This window comes from Protopterus annectens, chromosome 4.part0 (assembly GCF_019279795.1).
Source record: "Protopterus annectens isolate FY-2018-M chromosome 4.part0, PAN1.0, whole genome shotgun sequence".
NCBI lineage: Eukaryota > Metazoa > Chordata > Ceratodontiformes > Protopteridae > Protopterus > Protopterus annectens.
Genome location: NC_056733.1, coordinates 1,771,397,921 through 1,771,418,435, shown reverse-complemented (window position 1 = coordinate 1,771,418,435; position 20,515 = coordinate 1,771,397,921). Strand labels below are relative to the sequence as shown.

The 20,515-nt window shown below is 41.7% G+C and overlaps 1 protein-coding gene across 1 annotated transcript in view; it reads left to right on the top strand.

The window, feature by feature from the left end:
- Window positions 1-20,515, top strand: part of LARP1 (La ribonucleoprotein 1, translational regulator) — a 3,464,554-nt gene that overhangs the window by 3,217,168 nt on the left and 226,871 nt on the right. Inside the window, exon 18 of the mRNA XM_044069481.1 lies at window positions 14,804-14,931. Within this exon, the coding sequence (XP_043925416.1) occupies window positions 14,804-14,931 (128 nt within the window). The remainder of the gene's footprint in view (window positions 1-14,803; window positions 14,932-20,515) is intronic.

Below are 20,515 nucleotides of genomic sequence, written 5' to 3'. Positions count from 1 at the left end.
TATATATATACACGAAATTCACTGCAAATTTACCATATAATTAGTACATACTGCGTCATATTGTTTTAAAGATAATTATAAATGCTAAATTCATAAATAACATACTGATTATATACGTATATATACATTGTTAAAACATTTCTTTTGGCTAAAAACTGAGAGTAAATTTTTTTATGATTACCTCATCTTTCCCAAGCCTTTAATTTCAGGATAGGTGCTATACTGACATGGTCATTTAGTCCTGGGTACCTATATGCTTCTAGATGTAGCTGCCATTTTAATTCATGTTCTAGAATTACTGTCCAAGGGCCCCCCCCCCCTTTTTGTCTTTCTCCACCCTTTCTAGAATACTGAATTTAAAAGTATGCTCTGGGTGTTCATTTAAATGTCTAAACAAGGCATCCATAGTTTTTTTTCTTTCTTAATTTCTTATACATGTTTGTAAATTCTATTATGGAGGTTCCACTCTGTTTTTCTGACATAAAATCCTTCACATACCTGGCATTTCGCTGCATAAATTATTCCTATAGTATCACAATTATATTTACATTTTATATTCAGTCTCCTTCCCTTTATAAATAATATGGGTTCCTTCAAGTATGTACTTGCAGTAATTACTTCTGCCACAATTAGTCATCTTGGTGTTTAAAGAATGTGTAGTTTTCCTTTTTGCTTCCACCATATTTTTAATATTGCAACCCCTTCTATAAATGATAGTAGATGCTTCACCAATGCCATTAATTATATTTAAATGTTCATGAAACACTTTCCTGTTCTTATTCATAATCCATTTAATGTTGCCAATAGCGTCATTAAAAGTTGTAATAAATGCATTATTTTATCTTTTATTGTTATGGTTACCATTATTACTAGGATGTTTATTTAAACAGCTTGACAACTATTCCATATTGTATCTGATGAAGTTTTAAAACGAAAGCGCTCATACACTTACTGGATTGATTATGAGATTTTGCCTACGGATTAAACCTGTTTTAAACGGATTGGCTACGAACTGTTTTTCTTCCAGCAACGTGTACTTACATTCTGGGTGAAACCTTACATACTTTGAGAGAGCATTTCCATTGGGAATGCCAGGATTATCCTCAGTCCAAAAAGAGACTTGGGGAATTTTTAGATTTGCCACAGCACAGACCCTTAGCTATCCCTCCTATTCTGGATGTTGTGGATGATGTCTTTATAGAATCCAGTCTAACTCCTGATACTTTACCTCCTGCTCCCAGGAAACCTGACGGGTATTAGAGTCCCTGAATTACACAAATTTATTTTCAAGAATCCTGATCCAGAGGTCATCTCCCAAGGTCCTAAAGGAATAAAAGCAACCACAGCTAAGAATCCCACTCCCTTGGACAGGGATTCTCAAGCCTTAGATGGGGAAAAAAAGTATATACCTCTGCTACTCTTGCCATTAGAGCATTAAATTGTCAGTTCCACATGCTGAAATACCAAAAACATACCATGGAACTCATTAAACAAAAATTATGTACCTTCCCTGACTGTGCAGAAAATAAAGATTTACAGGAACTTATGCATTCTGCAAGCCAAATCAGTAAGCATACCCTACAATGTGTGCTTGACTCCCTAGAAGCATCCTGCAGGGCAGCAGTCACAGGTTCTGTACTTAGAAGGCATACTTGGCTTAAGAAACAGACCTTGCCAGATCATGTCAAATCAAAATTATTGGACCCACCACTGAGCAAAGACAATCTGTTTGGCACCAAAGCAGAAGAGGTTTTAAAAAAGATGGAAGAAAAAGCTAAGTCTATGCAGACCATTAAAATACTTTTTGCAAGTTCAGCCTCCAAGATTCAGTAGGCATTGCCCTTCAAAACATTGTCCTTTCCAGCCCCTCTAGACCACCTAAGACTAGACCTAGGGGAAACAGACCCCCACCAGACAGCAGTCTCAGGGTATGCAGAGATCTAAGAATTGGAGTACCTTCACTTCTAAACCAGGGAGTGCTAAGCCACCCCGTTATGGAAGTAATTCACAGTGACATCTTAACTCCTCCTCTGCACATCTGCTCGTGCCCCTAGGAGGAAAAGGTGCCTCCCATACAAAAAACTGGGCCTCTGTCACCAACGATCGATGGGTCCTCAACATATAGTGTCCCAGGGGTACAAATTTTATTTACACACACTGCCAAACCCAAAGGGGATCCCAGATCTTGTAGGCCAAGGTTTCCATTCCAGACTTTTTCTGGTACCCAGAAAAGAGGGCACCTGGCGCCCAATCTTAGATCTATCTATTCTAAATACCATCCTGGTTGTACCAAATTTCAAAATGCTCTCCCTGTGGCAGCTTCTCCCTGTACTGTCCAAAGATGCCTGGTTAGCCACTCTAGACCTCAAAGATGCCTATCTGCATATCCCAGTAAGAGATTCTTGCAGAAAATATCTAAGTTTCAGGGCAGGATTTATGCATCATCAGTTTTCTGCACTTCCCTTTGGCTTATCCACTGCTCCCAGAGTTTTCACAAAATGCCTGGCCCAGCCATTGCTTTTTGGAGACAAAGAAATATTCAAATGTACCCTTACTTGGACGACTGCCTGATTCAGGCAGAGAGGAAACGTTGTTACAGCACCTGACATTTGTAAAGGACCTACTAACCTCACTGGGGTACACCATCAACGAAAAGAAATCCAAACTAGTCCCCAGTCAAAAAAATTGTATTCCTGGGAGCAAGCCTGGACACAGCATCCCAGATGGCATTTCTAACTCCAGAAAAACAAGACTATCTGACAGGCTACTTCCCTCAACTGGCCACCAAACCCAGTTATCCACAAGGAAAAATCTTCAAGCTCTAGGGTTCATGGCCTCCTGCATTCTAATAATTCCATATGCCAGACTGCATATGAGGAAACTTCAGTGGCACTTAAAAAAACATTTGGTGTCATCATTCTCAGGACCTGGAAACTATGATACCTTGTCTAAGGAAAGATTTTCTTTGGTGGGCAGCAGTATGCAACCACAACAAGGGACTTCCCTTTTCACAACCCCATGCCACCCAGACCCTAACCACAGACGCATCAGACTGTGCTTGGGGTGCACACCTGGATGGCAGGTGCATTCAGGGCCACTGGAGCCCAACCCAAATTCATCTGCACATCAACCAAAAAGAGATGTTAGCTGTTCAGCACGCTCTGACAGCTTTCAGATCCCTGTTCTCTCCAGGCCCTCTACTAATCAGAACTGACAACGCCAAAGTAATGTGGTACATCGACAAGCAGGGGGAAACCCACTCTTACCCACTCTGCAGGCTAGCCATTGACCCTTTGGAACACGGCCTCAGCCATGCATATTCACCTGCAAGCTCAATTCCTGCCAGGCAATCAAAACTCTCTGGCAGGCAACTTAAGCAGAAATCTACTAGACCCACACGAGTGACAGCTGAACCACACCTTCAGCCTTTTGACCCAAAAATGGGGCACCCCGAAGGTGAACCCATTTGCCATCCCCTACAGCCACCAGCTCAGCAAGTTCTGCACCAGGGAACCTCACAGCAAGGCCTAGAAAGTGGATGCCCTATCCTTCCAGTGGGCAAACCTCTCAATCTGTGTATTTCCCCTTCTACCTCTTCTTACCAATGTATTACTCAGAATAAGGAAGGAAAGACCAAGGGCAATACTGATTGCCCCAGACTGGCCACGACAACACTGGTACCCACTACTGTGCAGTCTGTCTCCATTGCCTCCATGGCACCTCCCCAGATTCCAACTCTCATGACTCAGCAGGAGGGAGAGTTCTTGCATCCACAGTTGCAGACCCTGAACCTAGCAGCCTGGCTTATTCCTTGACTTCTCCGGTGGTCAGCCTAAGCAAACCGGTCCTGGATGTCATACGTGAAGCCAGGCAACCCAGTACTAGAAAATCCTATGCTGACAAGTGGAAAAGGTATTGTTCCTGGATCCAGACTAAAGGAGCTGACCCAGCAGAACCCTCCTTACCTCTCATTCTGGATTACCTGGCAGACCAACTTCACAGGGGCCTATCCGTCTCTTCCATTAAAATCCATGCCTCTGCCACCTCTGTGTATTACAGCACTAATCCACCTCTCTTCTCACACCCTCTCTTCAAGCAGTTCCTGAGAGTGGCTAACAACTTAAGGCCACCAAGAAGAGCCCCTACTCCTGCTTGGGACCTTAACTTTGTGTTGGAAAAGCTCACCCCCCCCCCTTTTCAGCCTGCAGCTTCAGCAGAATTAAAATTCCTCTCTTGGAAAACAGCCTTGCTTCTGGCCATCACTTCAGCTAGAAGAGTGTCTGAGCTATAAGCACTTATGGCTCTGGAGCCTTTCATCATTTTTCATGCTGGCAGGGTCTCCCTCAGGACTAACCCAACTTTCATGCCTAAAGTGGTATCCAGTGTGGCTCTCAACCAATCTATTCATTTGGCCACCTTTTCCCCTAAAACCTCAAGATAAGAGGGAAAGGATCCTGCACTCTTTAGATGTGCACAGACAGCTCAGATTATAACTGGATAGGACTAAGCACTTTAGGAAATCTGATCAGTTACTAGTCATCTTTGCACCAGGGGCAGAGGGCAAAGCCATAAACCAAACCATCTCCAAATGGATAGCACACTGCATCCATTTCTGTTACAAGCACCATGGGAAACCACCCCCACAGGGGGTCAGAACACATTCTACTAGGGCAACTTCAACGTCTACAACCTTTCTCAGAGGGGTCCCTACCAGGGACATCCTGGAAGCTGCAACATGGAGTTCTGTTCATACCTTCACTAAGCATTACCACCTGCCTGTCTTTTCAAAATCCAGTGCAGGCTTTGCAACGTTAGTCCTGCAGGGCATACTAGCCAGCCCCCACTCTTCTTGACTGTCTCCACCTGTTCCTCAGCTTTGGGAATCAACCCAAGTGTGATGACTGGAACAGTGAAACATGAAGAACATAGTGCAGTTGTGTGTACACTTACCATAAATGTAGATGTTCGATTGTAGCCACTGTTGCAGTCCTGGTTTCCCACCCTCCAACCCCCTTGTCTCTCTCTCTCTCTCTCTTCCTCACCCTTACAGGGCTGTTGTTATTTACTTTGTACTGGTGGTGTTACTCCACCATGACTTAGCTCCCTATTGGGGGCTCCTGACATTTGGGGTAAGAAAAACTGATGTAATGGTGTCAGCTGCCTGATTTTATACCACACTTGACGACCTGACGTCAGTCCTGGAGTGACAGCAACCAATGCAGAAATACGAAGTATCTGGTATTCGGGCCGACTGAGGCCTACCCCTGGCAGGATAACCCAAGTGTGATGACTGCAACAGTGAATACACTCGAACATCTACATTTACGGTAAGTGTACACAACTGTACTATGTCCTTATCTTCCATGTTGCAGTATTCATTTCCTAACCCCCTTTTTCAATTAAGACTATCCCTTCGTGGATGACACAGGACTTGTACAGCTATCCTGGCACTGGGGTCTGACTGGGCCGTTGAGTTCTGGGGAAGGTATTTGCAAATGTCACTTTTATGGCCCATGCACCCTTGGCCAGCATCATTTGTCCCACGTACCTAGCAGTGACTAGAAGCTTTTGTATACTGACCAGATGTTCAGGTAGCTAGCAGAGGATAACACAAGGGTTTTGAATACTGCAACATGGAAGAGGGGGAGATCTATGGTTATGGTAAGATTTTACACAACTATTCTTCCATTATAGTTTGTGTGGCTTGAAATATGCTGTGTGAATTTGTGTTGATTTTTGATTATTAAGAATAAAGTTTATGGTAAGAAATGTCATCTGTCTGGTCAGATTTTTTTTTCTACAACATTCCTCAGAGCGTTCATTATCCTCTCCTCTCTTTGCTAGACTCTTCCACAAATCATTTTTGTGTAGTGCTTACAATACTAGTCCTGGTGATGGAGCATAGATAACTTTGTAATTCAGCTTTATATTACATATTGTCTGGCAAGCTGATTTACCAGTCATGTTGGTCATGTATGTGGTAGGCTTCTTGTTTAAATCTGCTAGTTCAGTCCAACTTTCTTCACTTCTTCCTTCAGCTTTATCTTAGTTGTAAAGCTATAATGCAATTTTTTTTTTTTAGCTGTGCAAGTTTTCATAATGATTTAAAGAGGTCTGCTGTCCTAATTTTTGGCACTTTTGTACCAGGAGGCATTATTTATTATTTCATTATGTTTGGCCTTTCCATTCATCATTCTGAACTCTCTAAATCTTCGTTGTAACTGCTGAAAAAGGCTACCGGTAGTAGCTGACAAAGACCACTTCAGACGTATCCTTTATTGTGTTTGTGACTGGATTTTTTTTTTTTGTTTGTTTTTGTGTTTTGTTTTCTGATTAACTTGTAGGCATCATGGCTTAATAATGCATCTCAAGAAATGTAGAGCTAAACACCACCATCAGAGACGTTCATCGTGTTTCACTGTTGCAGTCATTACACTTGGGTTTTCCTGATGGCAGGCTACCCTCAGTCGGCCTGAATTCCAAAGTCCTGGTCCAGCATCGGTTGCTGTCGCCTCTTCCCTGACGTCAGTGCACCAGGGGTATATAAGATGCAGCCGACACCATTTTCTTCAGTCTTTCTTGCCGCGTGGTGCCCGAAGCAAAAGCAGTTCGCAAGTGCCGGTCGGCCGACTCCTGAGATTTTCGAATTTGAATTTCAGATCCGAAGTCTTCAATAAAGCTAAGTACCCCATTGGGGAAACTTTTTCTTGCTCCAGTCCGATGTCAGTAAAAGTCAACAATTGTATTTCTTGTGGGAGGCAAATACCTCATAAGGATTTTCATTCTTACTGTATTCCTTGCCTATGCCCTGACCACGACGTTGCTAGTTGTCGGTTTTGTGCTAGATTCAACCAACGCACTATTAAGAGTCGGTTCAATTTTGCTTTACATTATTTTGGCCGAAGGTATAACTACATAATGCCGTCGGAACAAACAATGACCGGAGTCCATAAAAAGCGCAAGGACAAAGAAAAGGACAGGCATCTGAGGTCCAAAACCGACGGCTTTCGCAGCCCTTGACACACGCTACCTTAGAGCCACAGGCTGCCTCCGACTCCTACGTTGAGACGACTAGGCCTCTGGAAACTCGAGGTATTGGGCCTATAGAAACTATTCCCTCAGATGGGTCCGGAGCCACTGAGCAGGCATCTGCTTCTGAGGGTATTTTCAGACCAACACACTATCAAGACTACTTCAACAGCCAAGACAAAGTCTAAAACACCTTTAAAGACAAAGAAACAAGTACAGCCTTCTCCTAGACAGTCATCCATGCCAAGGAAACAGATTCTTAAAATGGCCGAGGACCTAATTACTTTGATTAGGGGTTCCCATCCCCCTCCTGATAAAAGGCCTAGGCAAGACACTGACTATGACTCCTCTGACCAGGTTTCTATTTCTTCTGATTCCTCTTCAGAACAGGGATGTTCTCTTCCTCCCTATGAGGACTCGGACGCTGAAGAATTTATCCCTTCAGCCTCTCCTCCTGAGGACTACTCTTTTGGGGAAACCCTGCACACCATGAGGGAGCATTTCCATTGGGAGAGCCAGGATTATTCAGAATCCAAGAAGAGGCTCCGAGACTTTCTTTTGTTGCCTCAGCACAGGCCCCTTGCTATCCCCATGTGCTAGATATTGTTGATGTATTTTCTGAATCCAATTTGTCTTCTGATTCTTTACCCCCTGCTCCATTTAAGCCAGATAGGTACTACAGGGTTCCAGACTTTCATAAATTCCTTTATAAAAACCCTGCTGCTGACCCAGAAACAATTTCTCAGGGTCCCAAAGGGGTTAAGGCTTCCACTGCAAAAAACACTGTTCCCTCTGATAGGGATTCTAGAGCCCTGGACAGATGGGGGAAAAAAGTTTACACCTCTGCTACTTTAGCTGTAAGGGCTTTAAACTGCCAGTTTCCCATGCTTAAATATCAACAATACCGAATGCCTTTGTTAAAACAGAAAATGCTTACAAGCTCTGAATGTCCTGAAAATAGGGAAATGCAGGACTTATTGCATGCAGCTGAACAAGTGGGAAAGCGTACTTTGCAATGTGGTTTTGGTTCATTAGAGGCTTCTTGCAGAGCCGCAGTTACAGGTTGTCGAATGCATGCTTGGTTAAAAGAACAGAGTTTACCTGATCATGTTAAAGCAAAATTATTGGATGCTCCATTACAGCATGATACTTTGTTTGGTGTTGAGGCAGAAGAGGTGTTAAAGAAAATGGAGGATATTGCAAAATCAATGCAGACAGTAAAGGATTTCTTACAGGTTCAGCCACCCAGATTTTGCAGGAACTGGCCTTCTAAGAATTGGTCCTTTCCAGTGTCAGACAGGCCACAAAGAGGCAGATACAGACACCTAAGAGGCAGATCTCAGCCCCAAGGCTGATACAGACCTAAATAATGGGGTGCTTCAGCTCCCAAAGGTAGAAAAGACAAATCACAACCTTCTAGGAAACAGTCCCAATGACTTTCCTCTACCAATGCCAAGCACTTATCTTTTGACAGCACCCCTAGGGGGAAAACTAGCACTTTTCTCACCAAATTGGCACATGATTACCCAGGACAAATGGGTTCTGAATATTGTTTCTCAGGGATACAGGTTCCACTTTCACACCCTACCAAGGCCAAAAGGTATGCCAGACCTGCCACACAATCAATGGGCAGAGGCACAAAAACAAATTTCTGCCCTCATGAGGGCTATTCAAAGAGTACCACAGTAAGAGCAGGGGCAAGGATTTTACTCAATACTTTTTTTGGTACCCAGAAAGGACAAAGACTGGAGACCTATACTGGACCTGTCTACTCTAAATACTTTCCTGGACGTTCCAAAATTCAAAATGTTGACACTACAGCAACTTCTACCCATGCTGGGCAAGAAGGCTTGGCTAGTTACTTTGGACCTCAAAGAGGCATACCTGCATGTCCCAATCAGACAAACTTGCAGAAGATACCTCAGATTCATAGCTAGCTCAATGCATTACCAATCCTCTGCACTGCCCTTTGGCTTATCTACTGCGCCCAGGCACTTCACAAAATGCCTGGCACCAGTAATTGCATTTTGCAGACAAAGAGGAATTCAAATATATCCCTACTTGGACAACTGCCTTATTCAAGCAGAGAGCAAGGACATTCTACTACAGCTTCTGGCGTTTGTAAAAAGATTATTAATTTGCCTAGGATACACAGTAAACGAAAATAAATCAAAACTAGTGCCCTCCCAAGAGATAATATTCCTGGGTGCAAGCTTAAATACAACTGCCCTGATGGCTTATCTCAAGCCAGACAAACAAAGGCAACTGACTCATTACTTTCAAATGATGGCAACAAACACCCAGCTACCTGCAAGAAAAATTCTGCAGGCTTTGGGCTTCATGGCATCCTGCATCCTGCTAATTCCATATGCAAGACTGCATATGAGGAAGCTGCAATGGTATCTAAAAAGTGTTTGGACTCAACACTGCCACAGGCTGGAAACCATAATAACTCTCATTCCCTGCCTACAACAGGAGTTTCGATGGTGGGCACTGGCCTGTCACCACAACAAGGGACAGCCTTTCACTTTACCCGCTGCCAGGCAGACACTAACAACAGATGCATCGGATTATGCCTGGGAGGCACACATGGCAGGAAAATGTATTCAGGGCACTTGGCCCGCAGACCAAATGCATCTTCATATCAGTCAAAAAGAGATGCTAGCTGTACAGAATGCCCTGACAGTCTTCAAGGATCTACTACATCCAAGACAACTACTGTTAAAGACGGACAATACTACAGTCATGTGGTACATAAACAAGCAAGGGGGCACACATTCCTACCCCCTATGCAGGCAAGCCATGATTTTGTGGAACACAGCACTGACCTATCAAGTACATTTGCAGGCACAATTCTGGCAGACGAACTAAGCAGAAACCTCATGGACCCTCACGAGTGGAAACTAGATGCGCAAGTCTTCAGCATGATAACAAGGAAATGGGGATGCCCAGTCATAGACCTATTTACCTCCTCTCACAACTGCCAACTACAGAGATTCTGCACAAGGACTTATCACTCACAAGCATGGAAAGTGGATGCTCTATCATGCAGCTGGAAAACCCTAACAGTTTATGCCTTTCCACCACTGCCTCTCCTCCCCAAGGTACTCCTAAAAGTCAGACAAGAGAAGCCAGAAATTATTCTGATTGCCCCAGACTGGCCACGCCAGCACTGGTACCCAATCCTAAAGAGCTTGTCTCAAGGCCCAGCCTGATCTTTACCACAAATTCCTCATCTTCTGACCCAACAAAACAATCAGATCCTGCACAGCCAACTCGGAGCCTTAAATCTGGCTGCATGGCGAATAATATAACCACTCGGGACACAACTCTCCCTAAAGCTGTTATGGATGTCATTTTGGAAGCCAGGAGGCCCAGCACCAGGAAATCTAATGCAGAAAAATGGAAGAGATTCTGTGCTTGGAATCGGGCACAAGGACTTCAGCCGCTTGTTCCGAATATTCCTCAGATTTTACAATACCTAACTGGGATGCTGGACAAAGGCCTTTCCTTTTCATTAATTAAGATCCATGCCTCTGCCATTTCAGCTCATTACAATACGGAACCTCCTATTTTCTCACATCCACTGCTAAGACAGTACCTCAGAGGGGCAAAAAACATAAGACCCCTAAGGAGAGCACCAATACCTACATGGGACCTCAACTTTGTTTTGGAAAAGCTCACACTGCCTCCCTTTGAGCCAGCCAATACAGCTGGGATAAAATTCTTATGGAAAGCTGCTCTGCTCCTAGCAATAACTTCAGCAAGAAGAGTCTCAGAGTTACAGGCATTAATTGCAGTGGAACCTTTTATCATTTTTCATCCGGACAGGGTTTCTCTAAGGACGAACCCAACATTTATGCCAAAAGTAGTATCCAGTGTGGCTCTAAACCCAACCATTCATTTGCCAACTTTTTATCCAAATCCCCAGAATAAAGGGGAGAGACTTATGCACTCTTTGGACATACACAGGCAGCTACGCTTCTACTTGGAAAAAACGAAAGCCTTCAGAAAGCCTGAGCAACTATTTGTGGCATATGCTGCAGGATCACAAGGAAAGGCTATTTCAAAGCAGACTATTTCAAAATGGTTAGGACGCTGCATTCATTTCTGCTATGCACAGCATGGCAAATCAGTGCCTAAGAATATTAGGCCACATTCTACCAGGGCAGCAGCCACATCAGCAGCCTTTCTCAGAGGAGTACCAACCAAGGAAATTTTGGAGGCTGCAACCTGGAGTTCAGTGCACACTTTTACCAAGCACTATCACTTACCTCTTTACTGTAAATTCAGGGCAGTCTTTGCCACTGCAGTTCTGCAGGGCCTCATAGCCACTCCTAATCCTATCTAGACCCAGCAGCCCCACCTCAACTTTGGGAATCAACCCAAGTGTAATGACTGCAACAGTGAAACACGATGAACATAGTACAGTTGTGTACCTGCCATAAATGTAGATGTTAGAGTGTATTCACTGTTGCAATCCAGGTTACCCACCCACCATCCCTCTTTCTTTGCTGGGACTCATCTGTACTTCTCTATCCTATACAACCTATGTGGTGTATTTGCTTTTCGATGAAGCAATTTATTTTAGTGTGTGTTTTTTATTAGCAATATGTATTGCCTACCTTTTTGGGGGCACCTGACATCTGGGGCAAGAAAAACTGAAGAAAGTGGTGTCTGCTGCATCTTATATACCCCTGGCACACTGACGTCAGGGAAGAGGCAACAGCAACCGATGCCGGACCAGGACTTTGGAATTCAGGCCGACTGTGGGTAGCCTGCCAGCAGGATAAACCCAAGTGTAATGACTGCAACAGTGAATACACTCAAACATCTACATTTATGGTAGGTACACAACTGTACTTTCTTCAACAGTTCATTTCTTGTGTTCCCGGTGTATTTTATAAGACTTTGATAAGACAGCTTCTCATTTCCGTTGTGCAACTGTACTATATATTTATTTATTTTACATTTGTTAACTGGGCTAGTCTAGCTGGATATATTTCCATTTTCAGTAGAGGCCCGGGGAGAAAAGCTCCAAACAGATATAAAAAGTATGAAATATTGTTACATGGTAAATAAAGGATTAATAAAAACAAAATAGAGAAACCTACAAGTAATTATTACATACAAACGTATTAACACTTGAGAAAAACAACAATAAAAATATTTACACTGAAGAAAGCAAAAACAAATGTAGCACGGTAAGAATCATATGCAAGTGTTCACATCAGGTGGAAAGATTTTGGCAGTAAGTTAGAGTTTAAACAGTGTCAGTCTTGCATACATAACTAAGCATTAAAATGTTTGGAAGTTTGGTTGGAAGAGGAAGAAACAGATGTGAAGAGGGTGGTTAGTCAGGGTTGCTACAAGAGCATACCCAGTGCATTTGGAGGTGTTTTTTAAGTTTTAATTTAAAGAGTGGCAAGGATGTGATTAGAGTTAGTTCATTGGGTAGCAGGTTCCATTTTTTTCCTGCTGCGTTATTAAACAGAGAGTCACCAGCCATATTATTAGACTTTCTTATGCTAGCGAGGAGTTTGCTAAAAGAACATAGGGAATTCAGATTTTTATAGGGGATTGAGCTTGGAGAGTATAGGGGTGTTATTGGGTTGGTAAAATATCTTGTGGGCAATTGTGAGTTGGGGTATTATCAGATGGTTTTGGAATTACAGCCAGTCTAGTTGCCTAAGATTAAAACAGTGGTGGGTTCTAAAGGGATTGCCAGTAGCGAATCTGGCAATGTTATTATAGGAAGTTGCTAGTTTGTTAAGGTTTTTTTTTCTTTAGGTTGGTAAAAATAGGTGAAGCGTACAGAGGAGTTGAAATTAGATGGGAGTGAGCAATCTTGGTTCTGGCTGCTGGGGTTAGGAAAGGTATTATTCTATATAAGGAGCCTATTTTTCTGTTGACTATTTTAATGGTGTTATTTATATGGTAGTCAAATGTGAGGTTATTGTCAATAGATATTCCTAACAGTTTAGTGGTAGAGTCTGGAAAAATAATAGTGCCATTATTTGAAGAGATTGAGAAATCTATGGGGGAGGACTTGGTAGTGGGGGTAAAGAGAAGTTTTGTTGTTTTGGCATTAAGAAGGAGGCAGCGTTTTGTAAACCATGTTTCTACAGTGTTGAAAACATTTTGAATGAGAGAATATAGTTCAGATGGAGAGGTTGCTGAGCATATTAGTGTGGAATCATCTGCATATTGAATGCAGGTAGCTTGAGGAATTGCTACATGGAGATCATTGATAAATAATGAGAAAAGAAGTGGTCCAAGAATGGAGCCCTGTGGGACTCCTATGGTGATTGGCAAAAAGGATGAAATTTGATTATCCCAGATAACTGCTTGTTGCCTGTTGCTGAGGTAGGATCTGAACCATTTAACAGCCTGAGAGTCAAAGGAAAGAGATTCAAGAATATTGGTACTTATCTCAAAGTAATATACCCTCACATACCCCCTGCTTGTCTAGTGGTCTGTCTGTCCTGTGAACTAAACTCTTAGGAAACTTGTTTTAATACATTATAGTCTGTGAACTTCTAAGGGTGTTGTCCATTTTTTCTATTCTTTTTTTTTTTTGCCACTCAGTGGCTCCAGCCATCTTTTTTGCAGGCACGATCTCTTTGGAATAGGATTCATAAAAGCAAACATTTTTGTTTTTGCATATGGTTCCTATGCTTCTATTGACCACAGCTTATTTTTTCATTTTTGATCTAGTAGTATCAAAATGCATTCAGAAAATTTCAACATAATATTTGTTCTTGTGATTTGTTGAGATTGCCATGTCACTGAAATATTAGAATGTTTTCTGCAGGATGTCTGCATTGCTGTCTTTTGTAATACAAGAATGCCATAATAAGGAAAGATCAACAAGAATTATGTTGTCTATTTAAGCAATAACTGACAACGTGTGGGGTATATTGAAGAGTTACCGATAGTTGGCGTGTTGTAATCACGAGGGCAAAGCCCGAGTGATTAAATAAAGCCAACCGTCGGTAAATCTTCAGTATACCACAACCACGGAGTCGGTTATTGCTATTTTACAATGACATTATTTAAGAAAAAAATACTTACTTTTCTTAAATGTCTTTGTACAATGGTGCATTACTGTTCTTCCCCGGCTGGTGATATAGTGCTTCCTTGTGTTGATGTACTAAGTATGTATATGGGACTTGCGTTCTCAGTACATCAATGCTTTGAAACGGAAGCAAAGGAGAAAAGAAAGTCTCCGTTGCTCCGTGGGTTTTTTTTTTTTTTTTTTTTTTTAAAAACCTGTAGGGCAGTTTATGGGTAGGAGAGACACAGCATGGAAGAAATACAAGGGATGTCAAGTACGTGTGTTTAATTTAAAATAACGTACCTGATTTCCCTAGTATTTTGTCCAAACTGCCTCTTTGGTATGTCTGGAGTCGGGGCTAAAGATTTTATTTTTTAAGAAATAAAAATTAAATTTAAACAGTATACCAACGGAAAGACGTCCGAGTGACCGCACCTTTTTCAGTTGGTATATTGTGGGATTTACTATGGGCACGCTGGTTGGGTTGGCCAATCAGCATGCACATTTTCAAATACTGATGGGGATTCATTGTATATTTTCATTTTTGCCATATGAAATTACTGATATGAATAATGGGCATCACTGTAAATTACTAGTTCTACTGTGTGAGCTGCTCACTCACCAGTTTATACCTGTAAAGTTCCGGTAAATTTTATTTTGCCATTCTGTAGCAGTTTGCATTTAACACATCTGATTTTTTTTTCTATCCCTCTTTAGGTCAGCTGTATGGACTAGAAAAGTTTTGGGCTTTTCTGAAGTATTCCAAGTCGAAAAACATGGAAATAGATCCCAAATTGCAAGAGTATCTTGGCAAATTCAAACGCCTTGAAGATTTCAGAGTAGACGTAAGTAGCTGTTAAATCCAAATGTTGCATAAAACTTAATTTGAGGTGAATTTTGCAGCTGGTGAAAATACAAAATGGGCTTGCGAGATCAGCTGTTTTGCTCAGACTTTCACTTATTCTGTATTCTGTTTTGCTCAGACTTTCGCCTTTTCTGTGTCAAAATGCATGTTACATTGAAGGAATAGCCACCGGTATTTCCATATGCTTTACTATGAGTTGTTTAAATAAAACTCTTTTCCCTCCTATAGCTTTAGCAATAAACATTTCCATTTGTGTTGCCTAAGACCGCTTTGAATACCACTGTCTCTAAAGTACATGCTTGTTTTCAAGGGTAGTTTCTGATGCATTCTCCATTTCACCTGATGTCTAATCTTTGGATTCAGTTTGAATTCTCATTCTGTTACTTTCAAGTTTCTTTGTTTACTAGGAGCTTACCAGTTTATTTACATTAAAATAGTCTTCAGCAGGGACAATGGAGAAAAACTTCACATTACATTTGTTTATACTGTCAGTGTAAGTCAACTGTGCAAATATGCATTGTTTGGATCATTCAGCATGTTTGAAGTACACAAATCTGTAGAACTCTCAAGATAAATTAATAGTACATTGGTACATTTGAAAGCTTAACCAGCATATTGCACTTTGTCATAGATCAGCTTGCTGTAATTGCACATAGTCAGGATATACACCAAACATTTAAACACTTTGCTCCAATATTTTTGGATAAATATAACAACTGTGTAACAGTAATTGTAGGAATTTAATGCATTTCTGAGTCAGTTAAATAGTAGTCAAGTTTGGAATTCTACATATAACTTTTGCATACACACAATTTAGGCATGTGCATGTTGTTTCCAGACAGTGGTTTACTCACTTAAGATGTCTTTTTTTGGATTATAAGAGTAGAAGTTTGAGTAAGCCTATCTAAAGTAAATTACTTTTTTCTGATATTTGATGGGATTGCATTCCATACTTTACCCTCTGTATCAGGGATTTTGCCCTTTTCATGCTTTCAGGCCCAGTGACAACTTTGGTAAGATCTCCATATTTGTCGGTGAACATACTGTGTCCAGGCAGATCCCCTAGGAAATCTCAAGCTGAACTCCTTGAGAAACCAATCACTTTAGGTAGGATTATCAACTAATAGCGTATTACAGAGCACCTTCTTTTTCCCCTAATGATGATGTAAGATTCCTCACTGTTCTAAATGATCTTGTGAGCAAAAACTGCCTTATTTTGAGGTGATTTTTAACTGCCATTCATTAAACTGGGACACCTATACTTCCAATGTAGGTTATGCTAAAAAATTCCTAGATTTAATAAACATTTCCCTGAACAGCTGGTAAATTAAACCTGCAAGAGGGTACAGCATTTTTTACCTCATTCTTACAAGTATGGCCACTTCTACTGCTCCTCTGGTTTCTCCTTCCCCCATGAAGTCTGATCCTTAACTTATGACCTTCTCTCTCCCTCAAACTCCCAAAAGCTGCTACAGCAAATCTCTCTGAATTTAAGGACTACAAGCATGTCAACTTCAGCTTGCTATGTGACCAAAATTATCAAAATTCACTTCTGGAAAACAACTTGCATCATACCCCTAAACGAAGGTGGAAATTCAACCAAACTTTCCATCTGTAGGCCCATAGCCATACCATTACCTCTTTCCCAAAATTCTAGAAAATTGCATTGTCCCAATTAAATTCATCATTGAAAATTAATCTAACTTCTGCACAACAGTGATGATATCCTCATCATAGCACCACCACCACTGCCCTCTTTAGCTTTGCTACAACCATCGACTTGACCAAAGCAGAAGCGTAGGTAAGATGGTATCAGCAAGATTTCTTGACTTGTCAGAGGCCTTTCATATATACAGTGTCCCATGAAATTCTACTCATTAACTGTGTACACTGGGCTTAAATGTTGTTTCTCTTTACTGGTTCACCATCTCTCTCTGACAGACATCAGGCAGTGAAACGGCAAAAAGATGTTTCATCATTTCTCCCCAGCACTGTAGGCATCCCCACAAGGATCAGTTTTCAGCCTCTTTTCAACACGTTTTAAATGGCCTCCACAAAGCAATCAAGCAACTGCCATCCAGTACGTAGATGACTGAACTCTTTCTTACCTGCTGTACTAAGCTTGTCTAGTCTCTGGTAGTTACCACAGGATCCCTCTCCTTCATAGAGTCCTGGCTTAGCAAGGCACAATTAATCCTAAACTCCAATGGAATTATTTTCATCCATAAACATCTCTTACAGCAAAAACCTCAATTCACCATAAATTCAACTAATGGCAGTAACATAGAAGTAATAACCCATAGCAAACTGCTTAGGGTAATCATTGATGAAAACATGAAGTTTGACCACCACACAAAAGAAGCAGTTAGTCATAAATTAGGCACACTGTATAGAGTTAAACCCTACCTTATTGATAACTCTTTTAAAAAAAAAAAAAAAAACTTAGCCATGATCTTTCTCCTACTAACGCTTCTCTACACAGCCCCCATTCACCCCAACCTCCAATCCTCTAAACTTCAACTACTTGAACTCTGCTATATTAAAGTGACCATATTGGTCACCAACCTACAACACAAGTCCCAGCCACTCTTTTGTCACTTAAGCAGATTAGCTGGCTAGAATTACCTCATCTGCTAACCTTATTTCATCTAGCACCTGTGCACAATGTCATTTACAAACCAGAAAACTGATACATTCTAAATATAATTCAGCACTACTCCAAGTAGAACTTTATACTCTACTGATGAACTCTTACTGCTCCCAACCAAGGCCAGTAATACAACAGATGGTTTCATGTACTTTTCTACTGTCCGCATCAGATGGAACTCCATCCCCTCTAATCTTAAGCAAGTAAAGGGCAACAAGTCCTTTAAATCACAACTAAAACATATCTGATAGACAACTGGCTGTGATCTTGTCACATGCCAGGATAGTTCAAGCAGTGTCCCCCCTCCAATACCGTCACTTTAGTCCCTCTAACCCCTTTATTCTCACCTCTGTCTGCTGCCATCTCTTTCTGTCCTTGTCAAAGTGCAGACTTTCCTCCATATTCCTGCTCCCCTTGCCTATCTTTCACTCCACCTCTCCTCCTATTGAAAACTGTATATATTTTCTTTTCAGTGGTGTGTAGTGTGCTTATTTTGTGTTTTACTATATTCTAACTGCAACCATGTGTCATAGGCGTGTTAAGCTATAATGTTTTATTGTAGTTTGTAGTCTTTGAAAATTCTATGATTGTATTTTGTGTTTGTATTCCTGTATTTCTTTGTACAGTTTGTATTCCATGTTTATACATGGAACTTTTATCCCTGGCCTCTACTGAAAGGGGATAATACCCAGTCAAGAAATGCAATAAGTAAATGATTGTAACTCCCCAGACTTTAGTACAGCAGGAAAATTAATTGAGGAATTCTACACCCATTTAGAAAAATGCATAGAGCTCTCACAGTCCCTACCAGTACCAAGTATCAGTGGAAGTTCAAATACAAACCACCATGGTGGTCCACCACCATCAATAAGCTGTACAACAAATAAAAGAAACTCTTTAAATTCTCATGTCCACTAAAGGAATCCACGTACTTGCTGACCTCTGAAGAGATGTTCTTCGTGTTTCACATTTGCAGTCATTACATTTGGGTCATCTGCTTGCAGGTAGCCCTCAGTAGGCCTGATTAACAAAGTCTTGGGTCCTGCGTCAGTTGCTGTCCCTTCTTCCATGACGTCAGGGGTATAAAACATGCAGCCGACGCCATTACATCAGTCTTTCTTGCCGTGCGGTGCCCGAAGCAGAAGCAGTTTGCAAGTGCCTGTCGGCCGACTCCTGAAATTTTCGTTTTCGAGTTTCAGAACCGAAGTCTTCAACTAAAACTAAGTACCCCGTTGGGGAAACGTTTTCTTGCTCCTTACTGATGTCAGTAAAAGTTAATAATTGTATTACTTGTGGAAAGCAAATACCTCATAAAGATTTTCATTCCTACTGTATTCCTTGCTTAGGCCCTGACCACAACATACCTTGCTGTCGGTTTTGTGCTTTATTTAATCAGCACACTATCCGTCATCAGTATATTTTCGCCTCTAAATATTTCGGTTCTTGGTTTAATTATCCAGAAATGTTGTCTGTTAGCCATCCGACTACCGGGATTCTGAAAGAACGCAAAGATAAAGACAGAGACAGGCCGCCGAGGTCCAAAACTGCCGACGACGCTTCTCCTATGCCAGTCGCCAGTTCGCAGGTACTCAGTGAGGCGCTTTCGCAGCCCCTGATACCTGCTACTTCTGATTCGCAGGCATCTACTGAGACCCATTTGGAGTCCAGTATGCTGCAAAATGCTTCAACTATGGAACCCGCGGATGTCTCTAACTTGGATGGGTCCAGAGCCGCTGTGCAGGCACCTTCTTCTGAGGGTGTATTCAGGCCTACGGACTTGCATATTAAACCGACGCCTCCTTCTTTACTTAGGCCTAAATCTTTATCAGTGCCTAAAAAAAGACATCCAGGCCACATGCTCAGGCCTCTATGCCTAAAAAACAAATGATAAGAATGGCTGAAGATCTAATAAATCTAATCAGGGGTAGCCAACCCCATCTTCTAAGAGGCCTAGGACTGAAATTGATTATGAATCTCCTGGTCAGGATTGATGATCTGGATTTGCCCTTATGTACTTATGAAGATTCTGATGCAGAGGACTCCAGTCCCTCTGCTTCCCCTCCTGAGGATTTTTCTTTTAGGGAAACCTTACGTAAGGGAGCATTTCCACTGGGAAAGCCAGGATTTTTCTGATTCAAAAAAGAGGCTTAGGGATTTCCTTCGCCTACCTCAGCATAGCTATTCCTCCTGTACTAGACATTGTTGATGATGCTTTTTCGGAATCTAGTTTGGCCCCTGATTCCCTTCTTCCTACTCCCAGAAAACCTGACAGATACTACAGGGTCCCTGAGTCCCACAAGTTCCTTTTTAAAAATCCTATTGCAGATCCAGAGACTATTTCACAGGGGCCCAAGGGCATTAAGGCTTCTACTGCTAAAAATCCTACCCCTTCAGAAGACTCCAGGGCGCTGGATAGATGGGGTAAAAAGGTTTACACTTCTGCAACCTTGGCCATTAGGGCTTTAAACTGCCAGTTTCATATGTTAAAGTATCAGCAACATGTTATTGGACTACTTAAACAGAAAATTATGTTGATTCCTGACTGTGTGGAAAATAAAGAATTGCAGGATATAATGCATTCTGCTGAACAAGTTGGAAAACATACTTTGCAATGTGGTTTTGATTCATTAGAGGCCTTTTGCAGGGCTGCTGTTACTGGGTCTGCGCTCAAAAGGCTTGCTTGGCTTAAGGAGCAATCTTTGCCTGATCATGTTAAAGCTAAATTGTTGGATGCTCCTTTAAATAAGGACCGCCTGTTTGGCAACAAGGCTGAGGAAGTTCTTAAAGAGATGGAAGATAAAGCTAAATCTATGCAAACTGTGAAAGATTTTTTTTACAAGTTCGGCCACTTAGAATTAATAGGCACTGGCCCTCAGAGAATTGGTCCTTTCCAGCCCCTTCCAGGTCTTCTCAAGCC